An 18,850-nucleotide genomic window follows, 5' to 3' on the forward strand; every position below is an offset into this window, starting at 1 on the left:
CACACATTTTACTGTAGATATGTATTTTGTTGCTACTCTTAATCTTTTGAAGTGTAACTTTAATTTTCATTCGAATAAAACAAATACAAAGTAGAGTTGGTTGAAGGCGTATGGACAGTTTGCAAAAAGAAGTAGTGATGGAATAAAAAAAAAAAGGAAAGTTAAGTAAGAAAAATAAAAGACAGAAAAATTTAAAAGATGGTTTCAAAGAAGAAGAAGAAGAAGAAAGAAAAGAATGAATGGGCGAATGACGTTGAAAAACACCGAATGATTTTGGTTTTATTGAGAGTTGGAATCTGGTGTTCCCGATATAATAAATTAGAATTAAACACGAATTTTTAAGCTTTCTCGCCTTGACATTGCACATAACTTGCTGGGAATAGACCAATCTGGAATTTTTTTCAATAATATTAACTTAGAAACTTTCAAAAACTCACAGTTCCATTCACTCGTCCTGTGCACCATCCCAAAGAGTCTGGCTCGGTGAGCACCTCTATCGTCTCACCCTTTCTGAGCCCAATCTCATCTCCTTCCGCTGGAGCGTAGTCATAGAGAACCACAGCTGGCTTGCTGGTTGTGAACTCCTCAAAATCTCCATATTTCGCAGAATCTGGAGTTTCCGTGGAGAGTGAAGGAGAGTCGGGACCTTCAGATGGATGCCAAGATGGAGGATGAATAGCTGGGTGTGGTTGATTCTTGTACTTGTTGGTAGCAGAGTTATGCTTCCGACTATCAAAAGTGCTGGTGTCAGAGTCGCTGCTGCTCTGAAACAAAAACTTCATCGTTTACTTAAAAAATTTTACTATTTAATCACTAAATTACCTTTGGGCTACTCTTTCCAACATCATCATGATTTGAAGCAGTGTTGACTGCAACTGATGGAAGTGTATTCGAGTGAGTAGACGGAATATCTTCACTTCTATTGATTTGCCTTGTAAGAATAACACCTCCTGCAGCTTCCTTAGTTGATCCTCGAGCAGTAATATTGCGAATTTCTGGAGAGTATTCCACAAAGTTTGGCCAGTCAGAGTTGGCATCTACTCCGTTTACTCTGGACCATTGAGCCAAGTCTCTTTTAATAGCTTCTGTATCAGCTGATCTGATAGATTGCTCGAGTTGTTGGTGCAACCCGGACATTCTGAAACACCAATTTCGTTGAACTGGACTTTTGAAACTTCTACTTACTGGCTAGTTCTGATCAAATCTGCGTAATGTTTCTGTGTCTTTTGAACCACGCCAATCAAGAATTGAGATCTATCCATTTCCTTGTCCTGACACATTTTGAACACATGTGCCATTGCTTCCATGTAGACATTTCTGGAAATTTCTTGTTATCTTCATCTATCAAACATCATTGACAGAAGACAGAGAACTTTGAATTCTCGATCTCGGTCTCGATTTTGTTTGGGTTCTTGCAGAGTGCGTAGAACCGAAGGCACACCCGATTTTGTTTTTTTCATCGAGAACATTCCGAGGTCATAACACATAACGTCTTCTCTGTGTTCTCTTATCATTCGTCCCCACTCACTTATACTCGTTGAGGTTCGTCAACGTCTTCTGATAGTCGGTTTTTGTTTTCTGCACTTCCTCCTTCAATTTCTCATGACGTTCTCGGAACTTGATGGCAGCGTCTTGCGACACAGATGTGTCTGTCTGAAAGTTCACGTAATTAGTGGGGTGATATGGGTTGACTAGAAAGCAACGGAAGGACACATAGAACGAAAAAAAAGATGGAACAGTAACTATGAATTTAGGGGACAGTTTCCTGGTTTTTTACACATTTTTTTTTCAATTTTCGAATCGAAATATGCTGCTCTGATAATGATGGACAATTTACGAAATCGCTTATTTCGAAATTTCAATGATAGAATTTGGCACAAAAATTTTAAAATTTGATTTCAAGTAAAAAATCAGCTGAATCACGCAAAACGTGCAAGACAACATTTTTCATAGTTATCCGTCCAGGCAGATATTTCTTAAGTACGATTCTCAGTGTTCCATCTCGATCTACAGTACCGGTCAATAAGATATTAAAAAAATTCAGTTCATTCTCAGATATTTCAACCTTTTTCAGAAGTTTGTAGCTCGGCTGCCTAGTTTTCGATCAATTTGGAATTTTTGAAAAATTTAAAAAAAACCTAGGTTGAAAACTTGCCATTCAAAAATTCCTAGTTCTGCAGTTATTTGAAGAAATCTGAAAGACACCTGTTTTTTCACGTTTTCAGAACAAAAGCGAGCCAATAGGGGGTGCCATTTAGAAAACGGCAAAAAAACTACAAATTTTCGAACAATTCTGTTAATGCAGTTTTGAATCTGATTGACCGTTACTGTATATAAATTTCCACCAACCCCTGTCACCCTTACCTGACTGTTCTGCATGTTCACGGCCGCCGACTTTTCCTGACGGCACACATTATAATACTTGCTGCGTTTATCCTCCAACTTATCAACCAACTTCTTCCATGGCTTTTGCGCCTGAAACGATTCAATTTTCACGCATTAGTACACTTTCATACTTGAACTTTAATCGGTAATATCAATACTATGCGCACGAAAGAGACAATGAAAAAGAGATGGGTTCTATGGGCAAACAAAAGGTCGATTGACTCTCTATATTAAAATTATGAATTTATATCAGTACGCACCTTCTCAAAATGATCCTCGATTTCCCGAATTTCCTTTGGTCCCTTGAACACTGAAGTGTGAAGACTTTCTTTGCGATAGTTGGAAGTTTGTTTTACAATCTGAAAAATTCAGAGCATGTCTTGCACTTTATGATGTCACTGCTTACGTCATCGATCAAATTTTCTTTCAGATTGTTATGAACTCTTGCGAGCGCTGCCGATTCTCCAATAAGCTCGTGCCAGACAGTCTTCACAGATCCGGCAGATACAGTACGATCAACCTGAGCTCTCCATTTCTCAGCATGTTGTGAAAGCATTTTACTGTACTTTGCCTCGATTTCAGCTCTCTCACGGCTCATCTTGCAATAGTCGTCGAGTTGCTCAACACCATCCTGAAAAAATGAGAACAATGGAAAAAATTCGTGTTTGTTTAAAATTTCAAGGATGCAACAATGATATCGGAAGTGGCAAACGCGGAAATACCTTGAATCGCTTGACATTGTGCTTGTAGCTGCCAACTTCCCAGAATCCGGGTGCCAAAACGTCGGCTGCCATGCTGAAAAATAAATTTAGTGGAGGTGTGAGGCAGAAAAGTGAAAAATTTTTTGTTTGAAATTTAACGATTGGAAAAGTACGTGTGGATGAGCTGTATGGAATGTGAAGTGCACAAGAGGGAAGGAGAAAATGACAATGATAAGAAACAATGTTATTTTGCATTTATCAAACCAACACGCCTCTTGTTTAAAAACTTGATTCATTTCTATGTTGGTCTAGTGTCACAGATTTTGTAAGTCTCTCTGAATGTGGTAGTTCATTAGAATGAGTGCATAGAATTACGAAATGAGCTTTCCAGGTGTGTATGGGGGATAATCCCAACTAATTAAGAATGCTTCCCTATTCACGTAAACATTCTCTGAATGAATCTGAATTGAAAATAGAATATTCACATGTTCGATGAGCCTGAAACGGAATGAATGAAATGAAGGGAGCTCGTAGTTATGGTGAATCGTAAAATATAAAAAATTAAGCTAATAGACTGAGACCGCAAAATCGAGAAAAAGTTATAAAAGACACCACAAATTTATCGAAGTTTTCGAAATGTTCAGAGAGCATACAAGCAAAAGACGTTCTTTCACCGGTGTATGTGATCGGAATAAGAATTGAAAATGTTCAGAGCAAAAAAAGTTGGAATATGGAGGGAACAGTACAGCCTAATCGTCTCCTCCGGAGGGCGCACTTATGCAAACACTAAACCGCCACTAGATGACCTGATTTTAGAGCCACCGGCTGGTCGCGTCGTCGCTTCTCCATGAGCATGAGTCAAAGAATTACCTCGAGTTTCGTTTTTTACAAAATTAGAACGTTTTGAAGATATTGGGTTACCAAAAACGGTCAAACGATAAGTGAGTAAACGGAGAAGAATCGTCGGCAAACAAACCATGTGGTCCTTTGTTCGATTGAAATGTGACCATGAACCAAAGTTTTTTGGTGAAAAACGGGAGTAATTGAATAGGGGATCTGTGAGGGACACTGACAGGAATTTATAAATGTTGAATGTTGTAAAAAGATGTAAAAGATGGAACGCACTTATTACGGAACGCTTTTTTATGCTGAAAAAGTAGAATGAAACCAAACTGAGTTATTACTGGATTAAAGATGAATTGCAGGTTTTCACCAGGTGCTCATAACGTTTTACAATTGTACAAATGCCGAGGATGATCTGTAGAGAATGAATAAAAACGACTGGAACGCTACAATTATAAATTTTATTACTATTTCTAGAAATAGTCTAAAATGATGTCAACTAGAAAAACTTGTGAACGCAAAAGAAACATCTGAAATTGAACACCTGATGCAAATTTAAAAAACAGAAAGAAATGAAAAACAAGACGAGCCGTTTTCATAGTGAGTTTGTCGTTTTCACATTGTGTTAATTGTTCAATCTTCTCGCTGACCACCCCGTTTCTCTCTCTCTGTGTTGTTTATTGTAGCGGAACGAGCACTTTTTTGCGCGAAACGAGCTTCCAAAAACAGAAAAGGAAATAAAGATGACAATGAGTTGAACAAACGAACAGGGACGATCCAGAGGTAAGAAACGGCAAGAGAAAAAGGAGAAGAAAAGTTCATTCGAGCAAAACGACAAGCGCCCCGGCAACGCGAACGAGCGCGCGCGGCCACTGGCGGCGGAGCCACGAGCAGCTTGTAAACATGATTTGTTTGCAAGGACATTGAAGACGAGGCATACAGTTTTAAAAACAATAGACAACCAGAAACACGTCGGGAAAAACGGGAGATTGAGGATGAGAAAAAGAGAAAGAGAATTTCGAGTCAATCTTCCTGAGCCGGAGCACGAAAGCGAATGGGAGAAGGCGGTGGCGGCTTACAAGCAAAATACGTTCTTTCACCGGTGTATGTGATCGGAATAGGCACCGAATTATCGGTAGAGAAGGATTACACGATGAGCTCAAGGAAAAATGAAACGAGAAACAGGAGCACGGCATTTGTTTGGGAAAATACCTATGAAAAGTGCAAATACGGTATTATTCTAGCATTAAAACATTGGAGATGTGGGAGGGAAAAGCTTGTGGGTGTGGCCAAAACCACCACAACCTAAAATTTTCCGTATTTTTTCTCAATTGCCTTTTGAGACATTTTGTGTTGGAAACCCGAAAAGTAAAAGTTGTCTAGAATACCGGCAATAAATATATTAAAAACGCGTTTTGACTTTGGTCATTCGCAGAAGTTTAGAGCCCGGCTGTCAAATGTCCGATCACTTTGAAAGTTTTGGAAGTTATAAACAGACCTATTGAAAATTTTGCATTTTCTGAATTTTTTGAAAGTTCCTAATTTTTCAGCTTTTTACGGATTTCTAAAAAAAAACCTGGTTTTTCCTGTTTCCAGTATATGAACAGGAAAATAAGGTGTCTTTTAAGAATTGGCAATTAGCTAAATAACTAGGAACTTTCAAAACATTCTGCAAATACAAAGTTTTCAATCTAGGTCGGTTTCAGACCCTCCAAAATTTTTGAAGAGAGCGGGAAAACATGAAAACTAAAAATGCTTGCTGAGTACGGTAGTATACCGTAGCAGTGGCCACGAGAATTTTTTCCACGGCTCCAATTTTTGCGCACCAGCATAATAAAAATTCAAAACAAAAAAATCCGCTCAGACAAACGAACTAAAAAAAGTTTCATCTTTAATGGTTACCAAATTAGTCAGACCCAAAAAAAAAACAGAAAAACAAATTCAAAATAACTATCCTTGCTAACCAGGACTTTAGCCAACTGTGGAATAACAAGTATGGCAAGTCACTAATGAATGCCAAACACCACCACAAGACGCAATCATCAAAACATGGAAAGCAACAAGTAAAAGCGGTGAGGAATTTACTCAACCACACCTTCTTCCTTCCTCCAGATATGAAGACCTAGATATGGTTCGACCCCATCTGTGGTATGTTTCTCGAAAAGGACGGAAAAAGAATACGGAGAAGAAGAAGAATGTTGTTGTATTCAGAATAGGAACGTTTTCTTCATCGGGTTACTTTTCTTTTCGAGAAGAAGTGCAGCAGCAGTTCGCATTGTATTAATAAACGGAAAGATTCAGTGAACGGATAAAGAATTTGCATAGGTCATACACATATACAGATACACTCGAATCGGCCAGTACACAACATTCTTCTGATGAGAGAGAAAAGGAAGAACACATCGTAAAAAGGTGTGAGAAGATTGGAAACGATTGGGTGAGACTAACAGTTAGACAGATGGAAGGGGAGAAGTTGTCTGGGATTCTGTTTCATTTCCTAGAATAAGGGAGAGACAGAAGGCTTTATTAGAAACGAGTGATTTGAATGAAATCAACCGGTTCCAAGGCCGCATGGGGTTTCCAGAAGAGGAGAAGAAAGTCCCGGAGGGAGGTGATATAAATTATTATTATGTGAATTCAGGTGATGACAATGTAAACAATGATTATGACATCATAAATTTAGTTATTCAAGCGTGCGAAACATATTGATGCTAAATTTATGACGAGCGCAAACTGTATGAATATTCCTTCATCTGATAGTACACTTACTTATCACTGACAACTGAGCTTATAAAAGTAAAAAGTCAATATATTACGAGAAACTAATACAGAACTCTCGAAAAAATTAAAAAGGTTTTTGAATACTAGAATTACAGTAAATGGCCTGATATAATGGCACCTTATTCCTGCGCCTTGAGCCTGAAGATCTAGGTTTATGTGAGAAAATGACAACTTTGCAAATCATGAACGTGTTGAAGATACTATAGCTATTAGAAAAAGCACAGTATAGAAATTCAGATGAACCTTTCCAATCTCAGAGAAAATTTTCGAATTATTTTGCTATTAGTGCGTTTCGAAAAATTCTGAACTGTGGGAAAGAAGCGCCGGTGGCCGTGGCTGAAGGTCTCTAACGACAACTAACGTAACCTAAAAATCTTCTTGTTTTCCGGACTTATTCATTTGATTTTTATGCGTTTCAGTCAATTTTTCACCAACAAAAATTGAATTTCCCGAGTTGTCCGGAGAAAAATAACAGGAAACTCGATGAAAAGCAGTAAAAATAAGAAAATGAAAACGAAAAAGCACATTGTTTTTAGGTTATGGTAGTTTTAGTTGTGAAATCTTCGGTCACGGCCACCGGCGTTTTCCCATGACATTTCCGATTTTCATTAACCAGAATAATACGGAGATACCTCTAGCAAGTTAAAAAACAATTTATGAAAAAATCAAAATGCTTCCAAACAAACTACATCCAGAACGTTTTAAATTAGGTAAAGTTTCTAAACAAAAAAAAACACGAAAACCGACAAGTGGACTGTGTCCGAGGGATACTTGTGTATTTTCCCCTTACTTTGTTGGTTTACCTAATTTGTTCAAGGCTTTCTCAGTAACATCTTCAGAAAGTGACTCATTTGGCATTTCGGAAGGAATTTCAAAAGCTAGGAGTACTAGGAAATGGAAGGAACTCGTAAATCAAGTGAAATGCGAAACAGACAACAGCTTGTATTTGAAAATGTCGATTTCTTGTAAGACAGAGGGGTGGCGATGGTGGGATCACAAGACGCAGACATGAATAGCTACACTGTGAGGAGTAACCTGGCAGCTGGCCCACAGATTTCGGGTTTAGTGCTTTTCTAGTGTTTATATACAATAGCGTTATGCTCGGTATCTCAATAGAAGCTCATCAATACAAAAAAGGCCAGATGTTTTTGTTTGGAACTTTCATTATATAAATACTTGCAAAAATAGCATAACTATTTAAACTGATTCTTTACTCAAATCGGACTTACCATGGAGAGCATATCATTATGATTCAGCTAATTGATTTTAGAGAAAAATAGACTAGTTGAACGCAGGTGAGAAAATAGAACCTCGTGTTTAGGAGAAGAAAAAAGTGATTCAAAAAGGCATTTGAAGTGTAAACTGTCAATAACTGATTAGGCGAGAAACACAAGCACACACACAACATCGGCAAATCAAAAGAGTGAGAGCAGAGAGTGCTGTAATAGCATTTAGAGTAAAAAAGTACGAGCCGAAAAAAAACCGCAGACAGGTTTCCAAAGATCAATTCTTAAAAAGCAGATGTTTATGATTCAACCACTTCATATATTCACCTTTTGATAGCAATGAAGAGGAAAAATGAAAAAGAAGGAAGTGAAAGTCAATGGTTTTCGGAAGCAAAGTGAGCGAAGTGTCTAAGAGCTTCCAGGTGGAAAGACAAATGCCTTTTTTTGACAGTTGTTGTGTAATTGTGAAGCGCAGACACTTCACAGAGCGAAACACGATACATGGCATTTTGAGGGCGAACGGTAAGATAGAAAAAAAACAAGAAGAGAAGAAGAAGAAAGCGAAACTAGACATTGGCAATATGCGGGATCAAATTCCGATCCTCACTTTGTTACCACTTGGCAGATGCCGATGACTTCTTATTCTCCTTTTCCCCCTCTTTCTTACTTCTCATCTCATCGTTTTTTGTTTCGGTTACCGAGGACACAAGTCGGCGAAAGCAATTATGGAAAACGAAAACATGGGGTTGATGATGATGAGGATGGGCTGATGGATGAATGGACCCGAAGGACACGAGACGCAGAATTTAAAAGAACGGTACTAGTGAAGTGAAAGAGCACACGACTGTATAAATATAAGCTCAAGAGCCGTTTATGTGATGGTGCATGACGAGGAGGCTCTCTTTTCGAAAAACGAACGCAACACCCTTTCCACGTTTTGAGAAGAAAAGTGAACGGGAGAAGTTGAGGAACGTGCATGCATGACAACATTGTTTTTATAGCGGATTAGAATTAGCACGTTGGTTTTGGCTTCTATTGGCTCAACACCGAGATCAACAGGTTTGGAAGAACAAAAGTTCAAAAATTGGAGGATTTCACTGTTGTCTATTGGTTCATTGAACCAATATGACTAACAAACAGGTGTAAACACTCTAACGAAATGTCCTCAAAACGTTAACTTTGAGCTATCTCGGTTTCTGTAAAAGATGTCAAACAGAGATCGACTGATTAAATATTTTAGACATTGTATAAACATTTTTTTCAGTTGACAACTTCTTCATATCTAACACAGTAAATTATATAAATGGGCTCTAAGAAAAAAGTTAGGAGGTTCATTCCATCTATTGGATTGTTTAGGTGTTTTCGAATTTCGGAGAAAAAAGATTTTGAAGAATTTCACTATTCTTTGCAGTATATCAAATATTTCGATTTTTGAAAAAGATATCAAAAATTTATCAACTGATAAAATATTTGTGAATTATGGCAAATAATTTATCTGTTGACACATTTTTCAAAACTTTTACAGGAACCGAGATAATTGAGCTGAAATGTGACGGTTTGGGCAAGTTCTATTAAATTCTAAAATTATTTTTTCACTTTTTTATCAAATTTGAACTTACTGTTTCATTTTCACTGGGGACTCCATTTCGAGGAAGCAGGCTTCAAATACAATTCCGTAAATAAGGTTTATTTTTATAATATATATGATGCGGTTTTTTTCACCAAATGATGCTAACTCAATGAAATTCTTTGTATACTTTTCTGAAAATCCTAATCGCAAACAAAAAAGCCCTGTGAATGATATTTTTTCCAAAAGCATACAGTGTTTGGTGGAAAAAACCACTGGCCAAAACTAATACCGCATCTGTTATTCTGAAAAGAGGAACACAACAAAAATTTCGGAAGAAAACGTCACTTGATTTTCAGTTTAAAAGACTTTACAAAATATAATTTGGACGACCGAAAAACGATGTTTTAGTTCAAAAGTCATCGCCACTCAATTTCGCATTTCTTCAATTCCTCCTCCCCGCCTTTTTTGTTGCAATAAAATCTGGAATTGTACGCTAAACGATCGTAATGGTGTGACGCCATAGTTTTTTGGGGCGAAATTCGTGTGTACAGCATCTTGAGAGTAATACTGTCGGATTTGAATTTGTACATTTGCAACAAGCAAGCAAAGGGATGTTGGGAATCACATATACAGTCAATAGGATGAACAAAAACGTGCTTTTCAGTCGATTTTGACCACTTTCAGAAGCCTGGAGTCCGTCAAAAATGAAATCACTTTGAAAACATTCTGGATCGTAAAAAAACGTAAACTGAAAACATAGTATTCGCAGAAATTCCCAAAAAATCGTTGTTTTTCAGATGTTTGTCGATTTCTAAAAAGCACTTTCATTTTCACGTTTTTCGTGCAAGAATTGGCCACCGATGGGTGTCTTTCAGAAATGGGCAAAAAGAAATGGGAAAAAAGAAAACTAGGGATTTTCAAAAAATTCTGTGAATGCAAAAGTTTTCAATCAATGTCCTGAAAATGGTCAGAATGGCCAAGAATCAACTGACAAATACGTTTTTTGATGTCTCATTTCCCGGTACTATAGGTTAAAATTGACTTTAAAAAAATCATAACGTTGATGATAATTTTCAGAAATGGTTTGCCTTTTGCAGTTTTTACAGATTTCTCAAAGGGTATTACTGTAACTGATATTTCAGATCTTAGATTCCACAGTTCACCCAAAAACTGACCCATGATCTTTAGCTCTCCCAGTTTTCTTGCCTCCCATAATTACCATAATCTACTCGCCCATGTGTTTTGTTTCAAACAGCCCCAAGGCAGTCTTATGTTTTTCAATTTGCCTTAAGTCGGCTCTTTTTTTCCTTTTCCGTCTTTTTTTAACGAAGAAACAAAATGAAATTCGAAGCAGTTGCTTGCTATTTTTTTTCATCTTGCCTTCTTCAATTTTCCTCTCATTTGTGAAAATCTTTGCTGTAAATTGATATGTATGGATTTCAAGAAGGAGAGAGAGAGAGAGAGAGAGAGAGAGAGAGAGAGAGAGAGAGAGAGGAGGGTGGATTCTGGAACAAAATGATTTCTTTTGTAGTCGTATACTTTCAGATCCGATTCAATGCACGTCAATATGCCTCAGAAATATTGATAGTGCAGCCCAAAAAATGTAGCTGTTTTCAGTTGAATTTTAAGAAAATGAGGTGTCTGAAAAAGTGATTTCCTTTAGCAACTTTCAAAAAAGTTGAAAATTAGTGCTAAATCGTGAAAACAGATTGATGAATCCTGTAGAGTATAGATGCTACATCTTCAGTACCCTATTTGTGAAAAACTCTTCTACTTGAAATAATTAAAGTGTGTTCTGGCCGACAGGAAAATGTATAACCACCGATCTAAAACTGTGAATAGTAAAATTTGATTCCCTCATTGGGATGTACAGTGTTTATAAAAAATATCTTTTCATTTCTCTGAAATCGTACATTTATAGTTTACGCGATTTCTAATCCCCGATTCTCAAACGCTCTTCTTCATTTTTTGTTGTTTTTTTTACTTCCTATACATTCTTCTGTTTGTGCATTTCCTCTACCCATATCTGCTTCCACCACACACTCAGAAAAAAGGAGCCCATTATTGCTCACTCAAAAACGTTTGTCCTCTGTTTTCCGGTGTCAATATCCGTCTTCCTCCAAACAAGGAGGTCCCGGACCCACCTCCATAAACCCCTGCCACTCATACGAAAATGGTCAACTTCCTTCAATGCTTTTTCTGATTTATAGTTCCATCTGCATAGTGTGGTTGACCCAATTTCCGCGAAAGCAGTAAAAACGAACACATAAAAAGGGCAGCCCCAGCTAACAAAAAGACGTCTCCATCTCTTCTTTTCCCCCTACTGTGTCATCTCTTACGAGTTAACCCTATCCATTCTAATTTTGGTGCTCGCCCCGTCTTCTACTGCTGCTTCACAATGCTTTGTCGACGCCATGCCCTTTCTTTTCTTCCAGCTCGTCTCCATATCTGTTGTATAGCTCCGGCGGTTCCCTTCCACATCTATCCATTCCTTGCGATAATTTCGTACTAAGAAGATCCTGGGTGGCCTTCTTGGGGCGGCAAATGGGTGCCGGGGGCAGCTGTTGCGGAGGACACCATGTATTTCTATTTAGCCCCATTGGTTCTCGTCATAAAACTGGTGGAGCTGGAGGCTCGTGTTTCTTCACGGACCATCATCATCATTTTCCGGCTTGGCAGCTTCCGCACGACCATTTTCTCATTTGCATAACCATATGTCAAAGAGAACAGACGATTGTGTCGTCTCAAAATTTATTTGAGTGTTCTCAAACTCATCAGATGTTTTGTCTGAACAACGAATAGGCGTTTATGGTCCCCCATGTTTTTTGTTGACATCAAAAGAGTTGTTCCGTACAGCTCATAAATTTTTTATTTTGACCGGATGTCAGTATGTTTTCTTTGTCTTGGAAACTTTTTGTACTTTCGGAAATGTGTTGTAGGTTTTCACCTGTTTTAGAAGTACATTAAACATAATATACCGTAAGCACTCTAATATTTCGTCACTCCTACCTTTCAACTTCGAGTGAATTTATCTCATTTCGTATGAATGATATCAAAAAGTGGTGAACAAATTAAATGATTATCATAATGTTAGAAACATTTTGTTAGTTGAACCTTTTTTGTTATCTTACACAGAAAATGAGATATAGGGGCTCAAAGTTGACGGCGTGGGGACGTTCCATCAAAGCGGTTAGGGATGATCATTCTTATCACAAATATGTGAAGTTGTGTCTTTTTTTCTTTCTTTCTCTCTCGTTTTGTATGTTTGTTACCACATTTTTGAAAAGCTTGAAAACTAAATATAATTCGACTCAACCGTTTGAGAAAGATATATCAAACGTGAGGAGCGCAGTGACAGACAGTAAAATTAATTGGTTAAATCGCACAGGAGGCGTGGCAAATAAGCTGATTAATTTCCAAATTAGTGCCACCAAGATGCCGTAAGTAACCAAGTTTCCATATGATTTTCTCCTTCGTTTTTTTTCTCAACTTTCAAAAAAAAAATTGAAACATCAAACTTCCAATGTCCAAAACCTGTTGAACTTGAACTAACTCGTAGCATCAAAGTCTAATCCCCCCAACACTTACATTTTTCTCCATTCAATCTATTCTAAATCGTTCATCAACCCGTTGACACCACCATTTTCTAATCAATCTTTTTATATTTGCATAATCTTCTAACTGATTGATGGGTGTCCCTTGGTTTGATGGCTCCATGAGTCTAGGAGAAAAATTCCTTTCTCCTTCTTTCGTCTACCCTTTTTTGTCTCTCTCTCTGTGAAAAAAAGAACGTTTGGACTGGAGAACTTCTCTTCTCAGTGTGAATTCCTGAATTCCCCAATGACATTTTGTCTATATAGTGATGTGAAATCGATGCTTGAAGCACTCCATCCCATTTTCTTTCCGCTCTTCCTCTTTTTTCGTCCATTTAGGCAATGTCATTTGATGTGTAGACTAGTTTGGGTCTCAGCCGGCTCCCTAATTAAACATTTCGCTCAGATCTGTTTCACTAAATTCCGCGTCTCCTGTGCATTTCTCGAACCTTACTTCTTTGTTGCTTTTAAGCGTTTTTCGCTTCACTTGACAAGGGGCTCGGCATCAAAGACAATGTGAGAAAGCACAGAAGCACATAAGTGGGCACTGGGGTTTCCGCAAATTGCATGATTCGCTTGACAGACATACACACAAGTTCAACTCCATTGCCCCTTTTGTCTATTTTTGCTCTTCACAACTCTCTCCCTCTCTCTTTTTCTATCTTCCTTTTTTTGCAACAATATTTTTGTTTTTCCAGCGGCTCTATCTTCTTCCAACGCACGCAATCGTTAAGAGAATGGCGGATGAGACAGTTGAGATTCAAACTGCAACTAGCCAGCACGTGGCTCGCCGCTCAAAACTCGACGAGCTTCTACAGTCGGTGGCAAACGGTGGTGCGACACCTCGGAGCAACTCGTGGAGCCGGGAACAGCAGGCGGATATGGAGGTCCACCATCTCACACAATCTGCTCGCTCGCCAAGAAGCAAGGCAAGTCAGGGCTATCTGTCTTATTCCGGGAGGCCCCTCTTTCCTTTTTTTTTCGTTGCGCGACTTCCGATTCACGCGGTTTTTTTCTTGAGTTACTCTTACTTCTTACAAACCACACAAAACAATTGCATACATATTTCGTCCTTTTTTCGATGTGTGTGTGTTTTTTTTCATTTTCCTACAGTAGCGAGGTCGTTTCAGTAGTACTCGGTTTCCGGTTTTCTGAAGGCGACTGGAGTAGAAAATTATTAGAGGAATCAGATTTCAATTTTTCAATTTTTGTGAAATCGATTTATTGGGCATTTACCATGAACATAGTACCATGAACTTGGAATTTTTGAACCTTCATTGCTCTTTCTCCAGTTAGGAATTAAAATTGGAGAATTCTGAATTTGTCAGTTGATTTTGACCAATTTTAAGGATTCGGCTGATCACTTTGAAAATTTTGAAGAGTTTACAACAGACTTAGATTAAAACTTTTGCATTGTAGAATTTTTGAAAATTCCTAGTTTCTTTGCTACTTTCCGATTTCTGGAGGACAGCTCGCTACAAAAAAATACAGGCTCTTTTAAAAATCGGTGGATTGCTGAAAAACTAGGAAATTTCAAAAAATTGAATCGAATTTCTTAATCTACGTCTATTTTACACCTTCCAAAAATTTCCTAGTGATCGGACATTTTACAGCCGACCTCCAGTCACCTGAAAATGATCAAAATGAACTGAAAAACGCGTTTTTCATATATTTATGGCAAGTACTGTAAGTACCAATTCAGATTTTTTTGCTCTCAGAGCTTCTTGTTCTGCACATTATTGAAGATTTCTTAAGACGCACCTCCGTCATTTCTTCATTTTCCATTAGCTTAGGAGAGAAAACTGAATCTGAATCCGAGTGCCCTTTTGGGCACGCTGTTCTGCACACAAACCTTCCACTAACCAATTCGGGAATATGAAAGGTGCGGAAGGTAGAGACGACGACCCAAACGACCAGAAAAGAGACGAACGTCGTCTTTGTCAAGTCATAAATGCGGGGAAAGAGGTTCATAGAGGTGTGAAGCGTGCACTTCTTTTGCGTTTCTCTTTCTCCACACATTTCAAAATTTCAACAAACAGAGTTTTGAAGTTTTTTTAGAAGTTTATAGAATTGGGGTGTGTCAGTTCGTCTTTGCGGAAATAAAATGACTAATACGTTGAGAATTTGATTTTTGACCAAGTCTCATTATTTCGTCTAATCGAGGTCATTCGTTAATTAGCGAATACCCAGAACTTTTTTGGGCTATCTGAAAGAACATTAAATTGCGTTTTTTAAAAAAAAGTGTAACATTTTCTGAAAACGAGAACTATTTTACCGTTGCAATAGCTTGTTCAGTGTGAAGATTTTTTGAAAACTTTTTTTATATTATTCAAAAAATATTATTCTTAAATGCATTTGCTGGCACATAACTCGGATAGTACAGTCATTTTTGGGTACAATACAAAGTGATTTAGGGGTACGAAGACTTGAATTGATGATTTTGTAAAATTAATTTGCTTTGTACCCCGATGACCCCAAAACTTTTGTACCCGCCGATTTATTTGCCGTAATTTCTGGACCAAAAACTGCATGATGTGAAGAATGAAAAATTTTCGTTTCAAAATCCCATTTTGCAAGAATAGACCTATAATTTTCTTTCAAAAAGACGTATTCCTTCCTCTCTTCCGTTCTATTTTTCATTTTTGGTTCCTCTCATCAGGTAGGTCTTCCTCTGTTGTTTCTCTTATGATTTATTCAAATTCGTGTGTTGAACATGAACAATGGGAGCCCAACGAAACCTAGTCGCTTATTCGCTCTCTTCTCTTTGCTAATTTTCGATTCAATTCTGCCTCTATTTCTCTTATGCCCTCTAGACCCCTCTTCTTCTTCTTCTTTTTCTTCTTCTTCTTCTACCACTGAATAATATTCATTCATAAATATTCTGGTTCTGCATTTTGCGGTTGACTCGCACTGAAAAATCAATGAATATCAGGTTTTGCGTGGAGAGGTACCCCATATTCAGGCGGAAAGTGAGGGAGTGATCATTATCGGATAGTCACCTCAAATTGTTTTGTACTATTTGAAGCAAGTTTACTATTTTACAAAAAAGCGAACGACTATTGTTGCATTCAGTTTCTAGTGGTGGCATAAGGAATGTGTAACATTTTGTAAACTTTTTCGATTTTTTTTCCTTCTCCCGCTTTTTTTCTTCTCACTTTTTCTTCGAAATCGTTGAAAGCCAACTTTTCCCCCAAAGCCTTTCGCAAATCCTCTCACAATTATAATGTGCATGTTCTCCCTTGGGATTTTATGTTTGATGCTTCTTGCCACATTTGCTCATATTGGCTCATCTTTCTATTGCCGATTTATCTCACTTTTGTATTCAATCGAGAACGAATCAAAGGGTTCATTCAGAATTGTTTCATTTATCGGAGAATTCAGATCAAAACTATATATCTATTTTATCAACGTGGAAATTTATTGCACTTTTCTACTTCTAATCAGTCAAACAATTAGTTGCATACAAAATGCAGTGTGATAATCACATCGGTATTGTTCATTCTTCTTCTTTTTCCTCCTACTATACACTACTGTAAAATAGTTGCAAAGAATGTTCTGACTATCTGTTATATTGTTGAAAATGTCTCCCAAAAAATGCGGAAGAAAAAAAAAAGAAAAATGGAAAACTTCTGTTGAAACAGTCAACTGTTTGATGTTCCTCCTCTGCCCGAGCTTTTTGCTAGCTCAATCTACAAAGTGTGTCTCACTCATAGTCAACAGAAAACTATCTGTCTCCTTTTTATTTTTCTGTATATAATATTTTTGCTCCTAGGAGTTGGTTATACTAAACTTCCATTTTTTTAGAGCATGAACCGTCCACGAGTGAAGGAATTTGAGGATGATGACAAAGAAAAGAGAGATAATGCGGAAGCTGCATTCCGTGAATGGCTGAAAAGAAAAGCTGCTGAGCCAAAGACTCCAAGAGCGTCACCATCGAGGTAAGCCTGTGAAGTGAAATTATTTTGACCGAAAATGTTTTAATATTAAAAAAAAATTGTTGAAAAAGTGTTGCTCACAGAAATTTGAATTGACTTAGATGTATTTAAAATAAAAATATGCTTTGAGAGAGAAAAAAAAGAGAGAAAAAATCGATATATTTTAATCGTGAACATCTGAATTAATTGAGAATTTCTGAAAAATCGGTAGCAATAATGTATGAAAAAGCAAACTAAAATAATGAGACTATTCTTTCCAATTAACAAACAGTCAAAGCTTTATACAATAGAAAGACGGTTTCTAATTGAAAATTATATGAAGTTGGATGATGAGTTTTTCAGAAAAACGTTAACTTTCATAGTTTTCAAATCCCTAAACAAGAATGATTGAGAAGACATTAAAAATTTACCTCAAATTCGACTGAACGCCTGAAAGACCACAATCTGGCTAACTTTATAAAATATACTTATTGAAGAAAATGTTTTTAAGCACTTTTTAAAAATGTTAATTGATATGTCACGGTATTTCGAGTTCCAGAAAAAATACCAAATCTTTAAAAAAATAGAAAAAATCCAATAGACTCCAATAGAACTTCAAAGCTCTAATAGAATGCTCGCCAAGTCGTAAGCTTCAAACTTATATATCTCGTTTTCTGTGAGAGATATGAAAAAGTGGTCAAGCAATAAAATGTCTACCATAATATCAAACACATTTTGTCAGTTGACTATTTTCTGATATCTTTCGCAGAAACCGAGGTAAATTGGGTCAACGTTGAAAGTAAAGCGGTGTGGTATTAGTCTGTTTACGGTAATTAAAATTCTGTTTCGAAAATTCATGACTATTTCCCAAAACCCGAAAAATAACATTGAGACTCTACTAAATTTGTACTCCAATACGAATTTTTACTTCAGAGAGGCAATCTCCAAGCACCTGAAGGATGAAGCCCGTCAACGTGTTATGAACCAGTGGCACAACAACAAACGGTTCGCTGCCAAAATGGATGCATATGTCAACGGAACTACTTCTCCAAAAGCGGCGGATGGAAAGTCGACATTGTAGTAGATGCGTAGATCGGAGAATTCCCTAGTTATGTTTCTTCAAAGTTTCATACACCTGTCCGCAATCTCAATCGTCTCATAGCTGAACTTTTGTAACCTATGATTTCACGTTCCTCCTTTTTCATTTTTACTTTAATATCTATTCTTCCCAAACCCTTGTCCGAAAACTGACGCTTTGCACACACTTGCCACGTTTTTGTGGACTTTAATGATCTTCTATATGTTCATTCTTATTCTTCTTGGACATACTGACTGGTTTTTCTACTTTGCAACTTTTTTTCCTTAAGCAATTTTTGATTAAATTTTCCAGCAACATTCATTCCATGTTCCCCGTAATTTTCTTAAAATAGTAATTGTCATTTTGGTCCTTTTAATTGTAATTTTTCCAAAGACTCAAATGAATCTTTCAAAAATTTCAAAACTATTAGTTTGAGAGTGTTTCGTAAAAGTTATTGATTGTCTGAAAATTGAAAAAGCATTAAAAATATTAAATCAAAGCTTAGAATCATTTATCAATATATTCTTGGATAAATTTAGATGCAATTGAAACCATCATAAAATTTGAAAGCAAATTTTTATTGAAAAGGTGAAAATGAAAAAAAAACCTGATTTTTTGATGATTTGAAAACAGATAATTAGAAACAGCAAAATTTTCAGGCCTTTTCAGTGAAATTTTTTCAAAATATTTCAAAAATATTGAATTTTAAAAATTCTATTGAATTTTGAATTCAAAAACTGCATTAAACCCCACGCGCCA

The 18,850-nt window shown here is 37.0% G+C and overlaps 3 protein-coding genes across 3 annotated transcripts; 2 read left to right on the forward strand and 1 right to left on the reverse strand.

Annotated features, from left to right (window-relative positions):
* Positions 1–338: 338 nt before the first annotated feature.
* Positions 339–3,179, reverse strand: Cbr-sdpn-1 (the record flags this gene model as incomplete). Its single annotated transcript, XM_002645113.1, has 9 exons — positions 339–389; positions 438–764; positions 823–1,138; positions 1,186–1,317; positions 1,529–1,653; positions 2,365–2,475; positions 2,646–2,744; positions 2,792–3,016; positions 3,108–3,179. 9 exons carry the CDS (start codon positions 3,177–3,179, stop codon positions 339–341), a joined length of 1,458 nt encoding a protein of 485 aa, XP_002645159.1.
* A 9,465-nt stretch (positions 3,180–12,644) lies between these two features.
* On the forward strand, positions 12,645–14,789 carry CBG16868 (the record flags this gene model as incomplete). The annotated part of the gene is made up of 3 exons (XM_002645114.1): positions 12,645–12,695; positions 13,798–14,182; positions 14,713–14,789. 3 exons carry the CDS (start codon positions 12,645–12,647, stop codon positions 14,787–14,789), a joined length of 513 nt encoding a protein of 170 aa, XP_002645160.1.
* A 2,117-nt stretch (positions 14,790–16,906) lies between these two features.
* CBG16869 lies at positions 16,907–18,094 on the forward strand (the record flags this gene model as incomplete). The annotated part of the gene is made up of 2 exons (XM_002645115.1): positions 16,907–17,037; positions 17,947–18,094. The coding sequence occupies 2 exons, from the start codon at positions 16,907–16,909 to the stop codon at positions 18,092–18,094; spliced, it is 279 nt and encodes a 92-aa protein (XP_002645161.1).
* Positions 18,095–18,850: the final 756 nt, after the last annotated feature.

The sequence above is a fragment of the Caenorhabditis briggsae genome, assembly GCF_000004555.2.
Source record: "Caenorhabditis briggsae complete genome, chrX, whole genome shotgun sequence".
NCBI lineage: Eukaryota > Metazoa > Nematoda > Chromadorea > Rhabditida > Rhabditidae > Caenorhabditis > Caenorhabditis briggsae.